This window comes from Aegilops tauschii, chromosome 7, assembly GCF_002575655.3.
Source record: "Aegilops tauschii subsp. strangulata cultivar AL8/78 chromosome 7, Aet v6.0, whole genome shotgun sequence".
Lineage (NCBI taxonomy): Eukaryota > Viridiplantae > Streptophyta > Magnoliopsida > Poales > Poaceae > Aegilops > Aegilops tauschii.
This window is the reverse complement of record NC_053041.3, coordinates 105993997-106009114: the sequence shown is the minus strand read 5'-3', so window position 1 is coordinate 106009114 and position 15118 is coordinate 105993997. Positions and strand designations below refer to the sequence as shown.

The following is a 15118-nucleotide window of genomic DNA, read 5'->3' as shown; positions in this document are numbered from 1 at the left end:
AACACTACGCTCCTAGGAGCAACTCCGGCAAATTCCTTAAAATGGGAGACCCTAAAACCATTTCAGGAGTAAACCCTACAGAATTTAGGGATTTCAGGTTGCACTTTTTAGCAGATTCCCAAACCCCCATTTAAAATTAAATTTCACATCATAAACACAAAATTAAAAAAAAAATATGTTTCTACCTCATACACTTGACACTTCAAATTCAAACACAAGTCCCACGCCGAGCAGTACTACGGTTCTACCGCACCCGTCCCCGGCTTCCAGTTCCAGGGAAGGGAACAGATCGATGTCGTTCCCCTGGCCTCGCCGCGTTCCCCCCTCCCTCGGCGCCGGCGGCTCCGCACCCGGCTGCCATACCTAGCGGCGGCTACGCGGTGCTCTCGCTCGGGGAACCCCAGGAGGCCGCCAGCCCAAACCCAACCCCGCCATTCGACGAGATCGGTATGGCCAGGAACGCCTGATCTTCACACCGCTACATGAGATTCACTTGACATCTACGTACGTAGCACTACAGCAAAGTTGCGTTTGACAAAACAGCGAAGACAATGAAATTCTGTGGACAGATGCCAAGATGAGGCTGACGATTTCCCCCCTTTCATATATTCAGCCAAAGACAGGCAGAAAGGCAAATCTGCCCCATCCATCCAGCCACATGATTTCCCAGGCACACACGCAGTTACACACAGAGCATCCAGTTAGAAATCACCACACCAATCATCAAAACTCAGTTACCAGCCTAGACTAGACTACAGTCAGAACCTAGCCCATGAATCTGACTGTACATTCTACGTTTCACACAATAGACTATATACACACTTGTGCAAAAGCTCAGGTCACAAATGTTACTACTGCAGTCAAGAAGAGCCGCCGCCGGAGGAGGAGCCAGGCTTCCCCTGCTTCGACGATGAAGGGATGCCCGCAAACCTCGCGTCAGTCAACTCCTTCACGACATCGACCATGGACGGTCGTTGACTCGGCTCATTCGCCGTGCACCTGAGGGCCAGGCGCAGGACCTTGCGCACCTCCTCCATTTCGACAGTGCTGTACACTTCGTCCAGGAGGGCCGGGTCGCAGACGGGCCCGATCTGCTCAGCGCCGTTCAGGGCGTGGGGCACCCAGCCGACAATGTCCATGTTCTCCGGGAACGAGGGATCCACCGCCGTCTTTCCCGTTATCAGCTCGAGCAGGACAACGCCGTAGCTGTACACGTCGGTCTTGATACTGTTTCTGGTGGAAAATGCCAGCTCTGCAAGAGACCACACTGCTGTCAGGTATCAGTCTGTCACTAAAAACTCATGAAATGGAATACAATTCACTATCAAGAAATGGTTTGCATCATGCATACCTGGTGCCATATATCCAGTTGTGCCGACGACCCCGGTGGTCTGTGGAGCAGCTGAACACTGATCCATGATCTTCGCTATGCCGAAATCTGCGATGCGCGGCACCAAGTCCTTGTTCAGCAATATGTTGCTCGGCTTAATATCTCGATGAATGATCGCAGGGACAGAGTCATGGTGAAGATATGCCAGACCATGGGCAGTTCCAAGAGCTATGTTATAGCGCATGCTCCAGTCCAGACTCGGCGTCCGGATCCTGTGCAGGACATCATAGAGGCTACCATGCTCCATAAAGTCATACAGTATGAACCCAGAGTCGCCTCTCACCCAAAATTCTTTCAGCTTTATCAAGTTCCTGTGCCGAACTTTACCAAGCGTCTTCAGTTCTCTGACCATGCTTTTGTAGGAACTGCTGCGCGCGGAAATCGCAAGCTTCTTTATAGCAAAGACCTCCCCTGAATTCAATATTGCCTTGTACACAGTCCCATGAGCACCTGCGCCTATGATATACTTGTCATCAAAGTTTTCTGTCTTTTCTATGATCTCATTCAATTTAGAAGAAGAGCCTTCAAGCAAATTACTGATTGTCTCCTCACTTTTTGTCTTCGAATCTCGATTCTTTAGAAGGATACAGCAGAGGATAAATACCGCTACTGCTCCAATGAACAATGAACCAAGAATAATAAGAGCAACCTTGAATCGACGCTTTATTCCTTTTTTCCCTGATCCTCCACAAGGTTTCAGCACATTAGATCTCTTGCAAGAAGAATCACTGTCACGGCAAGAGATACAGAGACCCGAATTTCCATTAAAAGAGCTTGGTGCGGAGTTCAGAAATTTCAGAAGATATTCTGGCACTGGTCCACTGAACCTATTATAGGAAAGATTCAAGGCATGCAATGAATGTAGACTTCCTAATGCGCCGAGACCTCCAGTGAGGTTATTAACTGACAAATCTGAACTTTGCAGTTCCACCAAATTGCCCAATGGTGTTCGAAGATCACCCACCAGTCCGTTGCTGCTGAGATTCAATGCAATGAGTTTGATCAACTTTCCTAACGACGAAGGGATGCTGCCTCCAAGAATGTTGCCACCAAGTTGCAGCTCAAGAAGCATAACCAACTGCGAAAGAGAATCAGGTAAGCCCCCACTGAATTTATTCTCCTGCAACCGTAGTTGTGCGAGAAGCTTCAGGCTGCTTACTGTCGTGAGTGCCGAACCATGCAGAGAGTTGAAACTCAAATCCAGAATATACAGCTTGGAGCAACTAGAAACCTGCGCTGGAAGTGCACCCTGGAGACTGTTTTGTGAGAGGTTAAGAACTCCCAAATTCACCAAGTTTCCAATTTCAGGTGGTATTGGACCAACAAGTTTGTTTGCTGACCAGTTTATCATTGTAGTATTTATGCATTTGCCCAAGCTTGCTGGAATATCTCCACTTAAAGAATTATGACTGAAATCCGTATAGCCCAGAGCTGCACAGTTTCTAAAATGTGGAATGGGCCCAGTAAGATCATTGTTTCTGAGAATGATCCGTTGCAAGCCTGGGCAGTCTGCAACATTGGATGGGATGCTACCATTCAGAAGATTGAAACCCAAAACCAACACCCTGAGTCTTTTCCTTGAACAAATGTACGGAGGTATTCCACCGGTAAAACTGTTGTTAGTGAAATCAATTTGCTGTAAAGGGCTATTAACACCCAAACCCAGGGGTATGACTCCGGTGAAGAAATTATCAAACAATGTGATGTTCTCCAATAACTTCAATTCAGCTAACTTAAGAGGTAGCTTCCCAGTAAAACCATTGCTGTAAATAAGAACACTTCGAAGGTACCGGATGCTCCAAATACCCTCAGGAAACTCCCCGGTCAGGCGATTCTCGAAAAGAAAGAGCTTCTGCAAGTGTCTCAGATTAGCCAGCTCTTTAGGAACAGTGCCCTCCAGCATGTTATGATCCAACTCTAGCCACTCCAGCAACCGACAATTACCAATCTCAGGAGGGATTGGGCCAGACAAGGAGTTTTGAGAAAGCATAAGCAAGGTGAGGTTGCTCAATAGGCCAAGAGAAGGCGGAATTTGGCCAGAGAAACTGTTGTTGACAAGTGCAAGTTCTGTCAAGCTACTGCAATTACCTAGCCACGCTGGAATACCGCCCCTCATCTGATTGAACGAGAATATGAATTTCTCCAACTTGCAGTTCTCAAAACTGAAATCAATCTCTCCGGTGAAGCTATTTCCAGTGGCATCTAAAACTTTCAGTCCTTTGACATAGCTCAAGGTTTTCGGAAGGCTCCCGCTCAACCGATTATCCAGCAGATAGAGCTCCTCCAACTTGGTGCAGTTGCCAATTGAATCTGGCAGACCTCCAGATAATGCATTCTGCGTCAACCAAAATGATCTAAGGCTTGTCATTTCACCAACTGATGAAGGGATAGAACCACTGAGTTTATTCTCATTGAGGAACACGTCCTGCAGAAAATGGTTCTTGAACAACCCCTCTGGTATTTCCCCACTGAGGGAGTTATTGTACAACGAGAGGTATGATAGTTTTTTGAGGTTGCCAAGCGATTCTGGTATTTCACCAGAAAGGAAGTTCCCGGAAACATCCAACTGTTCAAGCATGCTACAATTGCCCAATTCTTGGGGGATTGGACCACATATGTTATTGCTCGGCAAATTGATGACTTTTATGTACTTTAGAAGCCCTATATGAACTCCTAGTGAACCAGAAACTCCAGACAATGTTAGGTCAAGAGAAACCACATTGTTCCTTTTATCACAACTAATTCCAGTCCAGTTACATGGGGTTGTATCAGAAGCATTCCAACTTGACTTTATGGAACTAGGCAATATGAGATTTTTGGACAGAGCAAGAAGGGCACGACCATCTGAATTCAAACTCCATGACGAGGAAACCAAACATAAGAAGAGAAACAATGAATGCCACAATACAAGCCCCATTCCGTTCCTGCAAAAGTTCATAAAGAAGTTAGCAGAAGATTGTATGTTTTCTCAAACTGATAGGAAACGAAACAATCGATGCCCAGAATTGTCTCGCAGATATTACATCCTGAGCACAAAAATGGCAGCAAATTTTGCAATCCAGGGTCAGGCTTCTCATACTTTAGAAGGAATTACGCTATGTGCTATGGCCTAGTATACCATGAACACTCCCAAGTTATTTGTAAAAAAAATGGTGTACATCCTAACAAGAGCTTTCTCTTGAAAAACAAAAAACTGCGAGTTAGGTTTCATGGTTTATGGCTCCTATCTCTTTTCAGCATAAATATATGTTACTACTAAATATTACCTCCGTATCAAAATATAAGACGTTTTTGTAGGCTAAAGTAGCCTACAAAAATGTCTTATATTTTGGTACGGAGGTAGTAATATCTAAGGGTTGTGGTCATATCCATGAGGTCCCTCCAACCATCCCGAACCTCGAACAACCCACCACATAGGTGCAAGCATTCCTAGACTCGAATCTGGGTTCCTATTTATTATACTGTCGATTATTCAAACGAAAATAATTTTACTGTCAGGGCTTCCCCTACAGCTTGTTGTTAAAAAATGTCTTTCAAACAAAAACTTTGAGGTGATTTTATAGGTGAGATAATTTCTTTTTTCCGAGGAAACTGAGGCTATTAGTAAGAATCGGTGTCAATTAAATTGAGGCCCAAGTTGGCAATTGCTAGGACGTCATTAAATTAATATTTTCTTCATGGATACTGAAAAAGTTGATGTCATCTGCAAAGAATACGTGTAACTAATATATTTTTTATTGTGTTTCTTTTCTTTTTGTGGGAAGAAGAGTGCTTAAACTTCTAGTTGCGCTGAGTCGAAGTGGTCCGAAATTCTCATGATAAACAGAGAAACAAATGGGGAAATAGCTGGAAATCCAATTATATTTTCATCAATTACGGACACTATAATTGTATAACAAAAGCCGCTCAGTTTCAACATATGTATTGTAGTGCGGCAACGCAAATGCGTGGAACATTCGACAGGCTCGATAATAAATTCCTGTAAAGTCAGACCACCAAGCACCATCAACATACGCACTATGGCAGCGTAGCAACGCAAACGCGCGGAATATTGCAAGTTGAACAATAAACTGAGAGAGCATGTGAAGTCAGACCGCAAATCACCATCAACCTTTTTTTTTTGAGAATCAAATCACCATCAACTGGAGAACCAGTTTGTAGTTTAGACAAGTTTAGGTGGACCAGAGAAGCAAAACCCAGGACGACGCCAAAAGCAGCGACAGCCCATGTTTTTGCTACTACCCTCTCCTGGCTAACTCATTTATTTCAGTGAAAGCTACTCAAAACAAGTTTCCCAAAGAGGTTCAGAAATGATAACTCTGATCCGAGGGGAGAATAGATGATGCTGAATCACAGCTCCTCCCTGGCAGACGAAATTAGTGTTGAGCACCTAGTAATTTGTTGGTTTTGTAATTTGCACACATCTAATTCGACATTTGAGTTGAGAAAATGGGCGCTCCGGAATGCTCTGCTCTATCGATTGTTCAGACTTCAGGCCTAACCTCCAACCCTTGTTCCGCTAATTAATTTCCGCCGAATAGGTAGGGGAGCCAGCCCAGAAGCATCTCCGGGGAAACCACCGACCTTGATTTTACCCACAGAACAGTTTCAGTGGGCAAGGAAGAACCAGCGGCATACCACTAGCTTGCTCCCTGGTCCCTGGCATTGCTTCGTAATCGTAATCGGGGCCAGATTCTGACGAAAATGCAGAAGCCCGCTATGTAACCAAGAACCAAGAATCAAGAACTGATGTGAAGGGAATGGCCCTACAAGGACGCCAGGCATGCCCAGGGATGAACAGACAAAGCATCGGCTGGCGGTTCCACAGAAACGAATATTCCAGCCACAGCGAAAGCGGAAACTAACACGACCCAGTGAGTGGAGAGCGAGCACAGGGGAGCGAGGAGGGAGATGAGCGCGTACCGTCCAGCAGCAGGAGCAGGCGGCCGGCGCCCCCGCGGATCTCAGGCGCCGGGAAATGGAGGCCGGGAGCGGCACTAGCGCCGTGGCTGCGCTAATACTGGGCTGGAGCGTCCATGGACCACACGGCGAGAGAGAGGGAGAGGGAGAGGTGGTGGCACTGCCGCACTGGCACACGCATGGGAGAGAGAGAGAGAAATAGAAGGAGGGAGGGGGCAGTCAAGGCTAAGGGGGAGCGGGGGGTGCCGACCTCTGTTGTGGGCGCTGCGTTGGTAGTTGCCGCAGTGAGTGCGGGTGCGGGTGTGGGGGCGGACCCGACACGGGAAATACGTCCACACGCGGCAGTTCACACGCACGTAGGAGTATCCGCGGACGGGCGGTGAACAGTGCAAGTTCCCACACGGGCGTGCGCTTGGATCGGTAGGTGTCAACGAACGCCAGGCTCGTGTTCACACTGATTTTGGTTCGTTTTAACACTGCGAGGGGCTGAGGGCTGAGCCGCTGAGGTTGCTTTCTTCCGCCTTAAAAAGTGTAGAGATTGCTTTCTGCCCGGAAAAGTGTTCTTTTAGAAGTAATCGCATATATTTGATTACACAAACGAATTAGAGGAGGTAATTGCACTTCAGATACATTTATGCTTCTAAACAGGAGTTGGTAGCATGATATGGTTTATTTTCGTGTCAGCACCTACCTCCCCTTCATTGTTTTTTTTTCTCTCCTATTAAAAAACCAAATCCTTAACAGATCTTGTTTCATGCTTTGGCAGATGTTTATTTAATTCAATCACGTAAATAATACTTAATTAAAAGTTCAGAATCTAAGAGATCACCTTTCTAAAAGACTGACATAAATATTTTTCTTGATAACCTTTCAAAACAAAATCAGATATTTCTCAATATCAAATCGCTAATCTTCTATGCTCATGGAGGGGGGTTGGTAGCCAGGTAGAGTTTATTTTCGACATAAGATTTATCTCCATAATCTTCAAAAACATAATCAAATATTCCTCCATAACAAGTTGCTAATCCTGCGTGCTATGCCAATTATTATTATCATTACCTCTACTATTAATTAATAATCACAAGTTTCCTAAACAACAAAAATATTTTTTTTTTCTTATGGACGTATGCATCCGTGCGCCCATGCGGAGGGACGCCGTGCGCGACACCATGGAAGACGCCGTGGCCGGGCCTGACGCTAGCGCGATCTCGAGAATGTCAGGGCGTGGATCACGGCGTCGAGGACGGCCGTGGAGGAAGGCAGGTCATCACACCGCCACATACATGTTTTCATGGACGCGATCATATTATATTTCTTGTCAGTCATACAGAGAGCCAGACAGACTACATTCTCAAATAAAGTGTGTCCATTCAAATGTCAAGAAAGTCGTTAAGCAAATGTGTGCTACAATACTCGGTAGTCATCATCGTTCGTAGAAGTCATTCATGCGAAAATATTTTGAAAATAGAGCACTGAATCAATTTGGAAATCAAACCATTAATGAATTAATTAGCTAGGTAGTTAATTATGCATGCAATCAATTAGGTCCATTTAAATAGAGATTTTTTCTGCAATGAATCGATTTGGAATTCGAGTCATTGATGCAATTAACTAATTTGGTAGATAGTTATTTATGCCTACAGATAATTAAAAGTACTCCCTCTGTTCCCAAATATAAGTCTTTTAGAGATTCCAACAAGTGACTACATATGGAGCAAAATGAGTGAATCTATACTCTAAATATGTCTACGTACATTCGTATGTTGCAGTCCATTTGAATGGCTAAAAAGACTTATATTTAGGAACGGAGGGAGTAGGGAATTTTTTTTAATTACTCAGATAATTAATTGATTTGGTTGGCAGTTATTTAGGCATGCCGAGAATTAGATAGGTCATTAATTATTTGTGTACTTAATTAATTAAGCAAGCAGTTAATCGCGTCGAATCATTTTGAAAGCCCTCGTGAGCAATGACGATCAACGTGCTCTCCACGACATGCCCGAGCACCGCTCGTGCATGGACAACGGTCACCATGCACTCGCGACATGGGCGACCTAGCGTTCACTAAGATGGATGACGACTATGCTCTGCAGGATGTCCACGCTAACAGTTGCCGAAACGTTCCCGGGTGAGGACAACACGTCACAATATTGGCCAGGTAGTTCATGCTATGGTAGAAAGGAAGAGTGTTTCAAGAATAAGAAGGAAAAATAACTAAAGCCACCAAGTGGTACATGGTGTTGGAGAAAGAAAGAGTGTTCCAAATAATAAGACGAAAAAAGAAAGAAAGAGTATTCTAGAAAATAAGTAGGAACAAGAATTAAAGTTGGCGAGGAATGAGAAAGAAGAAGACGAGGCGTTGATGACGAACACACTATTGTTGACGTGGTGCTGGTTGGCACCAATGAACGGATTGGCGACGAGGCTGGAGTAGAAGATGTAGGGAAAGACGAGGAAGAGAAGAACAACAATTATCCCTTCTAACATATGTGAGCTGGAGGTGGAGCTTATTGGTGACTAGGAATATGTTCACATTGCCACTCGCCTCCAACGGCAGTGTGCTTTTGCAAAGTTGAATGGACCTTTGAGAATGATCTCTATAGTTATTTGTTGTTTTGTGTCAATAATATATGTTAGTTTAACCCACTCTATTATATTGTTAAAATAAAAAAAATTATCCCTATTGCAATGCACGACAAAGATGAGGTGGACATCATCTGATTTTAAAGGAGGTGGCTCCGATGAGAAATGTCCCGCTACGGCGGGAATCGAGGGGGAAGGGGATATTCCAACAGAAAAAGGGAAGGTGCATTATGGGATGGTTTTTTTTGTGTTGGACCAGGGTGTTAGGGAGTATTTGGTTGTCATCTAGGAATTTGCCTGCATTGCATGCTTGTCCCAGTTGAGCCCAGCTGAGCGAAAACAGGAAAAAACAACAACATATGCACATCGTTTGATTGCCGCATCTAGGCTTCTTGCATTGGGGGGGGGGTGCAATTTTGGCATGGCGTTTGGTGTCGTGCATTGGCTCGGCACATGCAACTACATGGTGTTTGGTTGTAAGCACGGGATATGATTAAGAGTTAACAACTACACATAACATATAGAGTTAGACACTGCCTTGGCGACTGCGGTGGACGGTGGCGATGACGCAAGCAACTAGTTCGCCACGCCGCCGCTAGACTCGGCGCCGCGGCCACCATCCACTGCGTCCGACGGTGGTGCGGTGAACTACTTGCTCGTGTCGTCGCCACAGAGAATGTCCGTGCTGAAGGACGAATAGAAGGGCATTAAGGCAGATGACAGAGGAGAAAAAATGCAGTGCGCGCGCCATGGCGACAGCGAGCAGCATGTAGGCATGCACGGAGGACATGGCGGCTGTCAGCATCATGAAAGTCCGCTCCCATTGTGGAAGTACAGCTCCACCTAAGCTCCGGTCCCGGCGACGATCATCGGGTAGTTCGACACCTGCAACGAGCCAAGAAGCCCAGGCAGCATCAGCAAGACCACGACGAGGCCGACGACAATTTTTCTGCCGGAGCGCCCCGCCCGGCGCTCCCGCGCCTTGTGGAGAAATAACACCGGTGGTGGTGCCAGTGTAGTAGGACGCATGAGAGGAGGCCGAGAGGAGGGTTAGAAGGGATGAAGGAGATTAAGGAGTGTTAAAACATATCACACATATACATATGTACAGTTGGTGAGGAAGATGTAGATCTAATCGTCTACGATCGTTGAAACAAAAAAATGTGCAAAGTGTGTGTTGGGTTCTACGGTAGGGTGCGTCGATTGCAAATTAAAAATTTCCTACGCGCAAAACAATCAGGAACATGCTATGGGAATGGATCACGGATCCTTACCACTAGACGCGCAGTGCCATGCAGCGGAAGTAGAGTTGGGGCAGCGCGTCCCCAGAGTCGTCTCCTCCTCGTCTGATCTCCCTCGAACAGCTGGTCATCGGATCCCACGTACAGGTGTCGGAGTGGCACAAGTGCACCACATCTAACGGTATCCGCATATGCAGGAGGAACACTGTGCGGCGGACTGCTAGGTGCGATCACACAGTCGGCGGCGAGTGGATGTGGCTATTCGTAACACATGCAAAACTAGTGACAGCGCTGAAACGATCAACCGAATGAGATTGACGCATCTCCACTATATATAGGCATCCATCACAGGCTCAACACTTGGGCCCCGCATGGACCCTAAATCCCAAAGTCTGTTCGGCCTAGATCCGAGTCCGAGTAGGATCACATCCGACTCGTGGAGTCATGTCCAGCCTCACAGGTTCCTTCCCTTAAGCGCGCGACCCCTTAGGTTCTCGCTCACTTGGTCACGAGTCAGATCACATCTGGTTCGGCTAGTCGGTAGCGGCTTCTAGCAAAACGTGCCGACTCCAAGTGTCCGATGAAGCTGCTTAGGCGAACCTATACAATGTGTCACACTTTTGTTTCCTTTGCCACACAATATATGTTATCGGGCTCAAGGCGATTCTGTCATCCTTGTGCTAGCCCGACCTCTTTCTCGTTCTAGTGATGTCGACCACAAACCGGATTATCTCATAATCCTAATCACATGGCCATGCTTATCTTGGTCGGATCACACGAGGGGCCTAGAGTATATCTCTCATGATTGGAGGGCAAATCCCATCTTGCTCGACCATGTCTCGCAGCATGGGTCTGGACAAGCCCGAAACCTACCTTTGTAACTATCTAGTCACGGAGTAGCATTTTGGTCGGCCCAAAGTAGGTCCGTCACCAGCCCGAGTGTATGCGCCAACTCAGGTCTTAGGATATAGAACGTATGGTGTACTATAGACTCACAAATGACATATCGTTGCGTCTCATGGTTGGGTCGGTACGAATCGGACCTTATCTCGACTCGGATCCAACTACGTCGAATCCGACCAAATCCTTCCAAGTCCATATTATCCGGTTAGCATCCAATGCTCCATGGCTAGTGAGACCGAGCCATTCATCATGTCATATGCTAGTCTAGTTGGCTGCGCATCCACACAACCCTTTCGACTACGGATCTTTTAGGACAGCCATCATACAATGCATAGTCCCGCAAACAAGTCACGTACTTGACGATACACATCATTGATAACGTCCAATGACTATCTTTATTCATAAACACATAGGAAATATCATCATACATGATTGCCCCTAGGGCATATCTCCAACAGTGTGAAACTACGAGATGAAGCTACTGGTTAAAGGAAATTTCAACGGTCGACTATGCGCGATGAATTTTACAAAATTCGTTCAAAATAGCTCCGGGCATGAACACAAAATTGAACATTTATGGCTGACGAAACTACGAACTGATCGCCTAAATGGAAGCACAACATCGAAGTGCTTCTTTTTCGTGTAGACCTTACCTCAAATCGAAGCACCATTATGGAAGAAAAAGGAGACTAGATAGGAGCTTAGTGAAGGTAGGAGAAGATAACACGTACAGACTATGTACTAGCTCACATCGCACTGACATACTCTCGTGCAAGGGGCCATCATGTGCGCTCAATGTGGCTCAACTCAGCCTGACTGGCTGGAAACTGCCGATTCGACGGTTCCTAAAGGACCTGATTGGGAGCTGCTTTAAGTTCAGTGCGATGTAGGCCCAGTAGTGAATGCAGACAACAAAACAACCAATTTTCTTTCCACACGGGCCTGGTTGGCCTGTTTTCATAATTCATTGTAGAGTTCTGTATACTCTAGCCCATTGCATAGAAGTTGCAAGACTGTTGTTCAAGAGAAAACATAGTTTTTTGATATTATGAACAAAAAGGCCATACTCCTATTATGAATAGGATGTTTTTGAATATTGAAAATAAAATTGAACATCCATAACACTAACGCTAAATGCTGCAAGACTAAAAGAATACCACATATGTGTGGCACCGTATTTAGTCACATTGGAGAAACCAGCTGATGACCCACAAGTATAGGGGATCAATTGTAGCTCTTTTCGATAAGTAAGAGTGTCGAACCCAACAAGGAGCAGAAGGAAATGACAAGTGGTTTTCAACAAGGTAATGTCTGCAAGTGCTGAAATTATAAGTAGCAGAGTAGTTTGATAGCAAGATAATTTGTAACGAGCAAGTAACGATAGTAGTAACAAAAGTGCAGAAAGGTAGCCCAATCCTTTTAAGGCAAAGGACAGGCCAAAACGGTCTCTTATGATAAGCAAAGTTTTCTTGAGGGTACACAGGAATTTCATCTAGTCACTTTCATCATGTTGGTTCGATTTGTGTTCGCTACTTTGATAATTTGATATGTGGGTGGACCGGTGCTTAGGTGCTGTTCTTACTTGAATAAACCTCCTACTTATGATTAGCCCTCCCGCAAGCATCCGCAACTACGGGAAAAGTATTAAGAATAAATTCTAACCATAGCACTAAACTTTTGGATCCAATAGGTCCCTTACGGAATAGCGCATAAACTGGGGTTTTTAAGCTTCTGTCACTCTCGCAACCCATCATCTAATTGCTACTCCACAATGCATTCCCTTAGGCCCAAATATGGTGAAGTGTCATGTAGTCGACGTTCACATGACACCACTAAGGGAATCACAACATACATACTATCAAAATATCAAACACATATCAAGTTCACATGATTACTTGCAACATGATTTCTCCTGTGACCTCAAGAACAAAAGTAACTACTCAAAAATGATAAACATGCACATGATCAGAGGAGTATTAAATAGCATATTGGATCTAAACATATAATCTTCCACCAAATAAACCATATAGTAATCAACTACAAGATGTAATCAACACTACTAGTCACCCACAAGCACCAATCTATAGTTCCGGTAACAAGATTGAACACAAGAGATGAACTAGGGTTTGAGATGAGATGGTGCTGTTGAAGATGTTGATGGAGATTGCCCTCCCCAAGATGGGAGAGTTGTTGGTGATGATGATGACGATGATTTCCCCCTCCGGGAGGGAAGTTCCCCCGACAGAATCGCTTCGTCGGAGGGCACAAGTGCTCCTACCCAAGTTCGGCCTCGAGGCGGAGGCGCTCTGTCCCGAAAGTCCTCTCTTTATTTTTTTCTAGGTCAAAATGACCTATATACCAGAAGATGGGCACCGGAGGTGGGCCTGGGTGAGCACAACCCACCAGGGCGCGCCTGGGCTACCTGGCGCGCCCAGGTGGGTTGTGCTCACCTGGTGGGCCCCCTCTGGTAGTTATTTTCTCCAATAATTCTCAAATATTCCATAAAAAATCCTCGTGAAGTTTCAGCTCATTTGGAGTTGTGCAGAATAGGTAGCCTGACGTAGCTTTTTCAGGTCCAGATTTCCATCTATCGAAATTCTCCCTCTTTGTGTATACCTTGCATATTATGAGAGAAAATGCATAAGAATTACTCCAAAAAGCATTATTATGGATAAAAACATTATAAATTACAGTAAGAAAACACGATGCAAAATGGACGTATGAACTCCCGCAAGCTTAGACCTCGCTTGTCCTCAAGCGAAAACCGAAATCGAAAAACATGTCCACATGCTTTGAGAGAGAGGTGTCGATAAAAACAAAATACGGACATAGAAGCATCATGTTGATTATTATAACAACAACAAAATTAAACATAAGACTTTTATGATAGAACTTTTATCATATACTTCTCATGAATAAGTAACAATTCGTCACACAATCGAAGTATAAAGTAAAAACTCTATTAGAAACCAACAAACTATGTTCTCAGTCAACTTTGCAACTACAATTCATCATCTTTTCAGGAAGGGTCACGTATCGGAGCCTTTAGGCAAGTCCACATACTCAACCATCATATATTCTTCTATGATTGCTAACACTCACCGCATACACATGAGCAAAATGTTTCAATCGGACACATAGAAAGGTAGGGGCTTATAGTTTCGCCTCCCAACGTACTCACCTCAAGGGTGATGTCAACAATAATAACTCATGCTATCTATATTCAGCTGGACATATGTGCCTAGATCTTTCCTCACCACATGATGCTTGCCAAAGGAGAAAAATAAAAAGAAATAAAAGGAAAATTTTGACTCGTTGCATAAAAGTAAATACATAAAAGTAAAAGATAGGCCCTTCACAGAGGGAAGCGGAGGTTGCCATGCGCTTATTTGTTTGTATGCTCAACCCCTTAGTGCAAAAGAACGTCACGTTACATTGCCCCTTGTGATAGCGACCTTTATTATGTAGTCTGTCGCTTTTATTCTTCACCATCACAAGTTCGTGCAACGCTCAATTTTCTCTTACACTAAATGATCTCACACATTTAGAAGCAATTTTTATTGCCTTTTTGCACCGATGACAACTTACTTGAGGGATCTTTCTCAATCTCTAGGTAGGTATGGTGGACACTTGAAAATAAGATTCGGGTTTAAGGGTTTTGGATTCACAAGTAGTATCTCTACTTAGTGCGGAATTTTTGGCTAGCAAAGATAGGGGGCAAGCACCACATGTTGAAGGATCTATGACAATATGACTTCTATGTGAATATAAACAAACATAAACCATTAAGTTGTCTTCCTTGTCCAATGTGAACAATTTTGGCATATATTATTTTGATGAGGGCTCAAAATCACAAAAGATTTTTAGGATAGTATATTTATATGTGAATCTTCTCTCCCCTTATTAATTATTTCATGAGTTGCACCATTGTCTAATGCTATGTTTGTCAATCTCTAATAAAATTTTCTACTTATACTTTTCCTTATGTGGTGTCATCACCTACCATAGGATTAGTATATGATCTTTTCATTATTTATTTCCTTTCTCTTTTTCTTTCTTATTTATTTTCTTTAATTGCAAC

The 15118-nt window shown here is 44.5% G+C and overlaps 1 protein-coding gene across 1 annotated transcript; it reads right to left on the bottom strand.

Annotated features, from left to right (window-relative positions):
- Positions 1–568: 568 nt before the first annotated feature.
- On the bottom strand, positions 569–6552 carry LOC109755067 (uncharacterized). Its single transcript, XM_020313953.3, has 3 exons — positions 6314–6552; positions 1352–4314; positions 569–1252 (listed from the first exon to the last, which is right to left on the bottom strand). The coding sequence occupies exons 2-3, from the start codon at positions 4305–4307 to the stop codon at positions 861–863; spliced, it is 3348 nt and encodes a 1115-aa protein (XP_020169542.1). The 5' UTR covers positions 4308–4314; positions 6314–6552; the 3' UTR covers positions 569–860.
- Positions 6553–15118: the final 8566 nt, after the last annotated feature.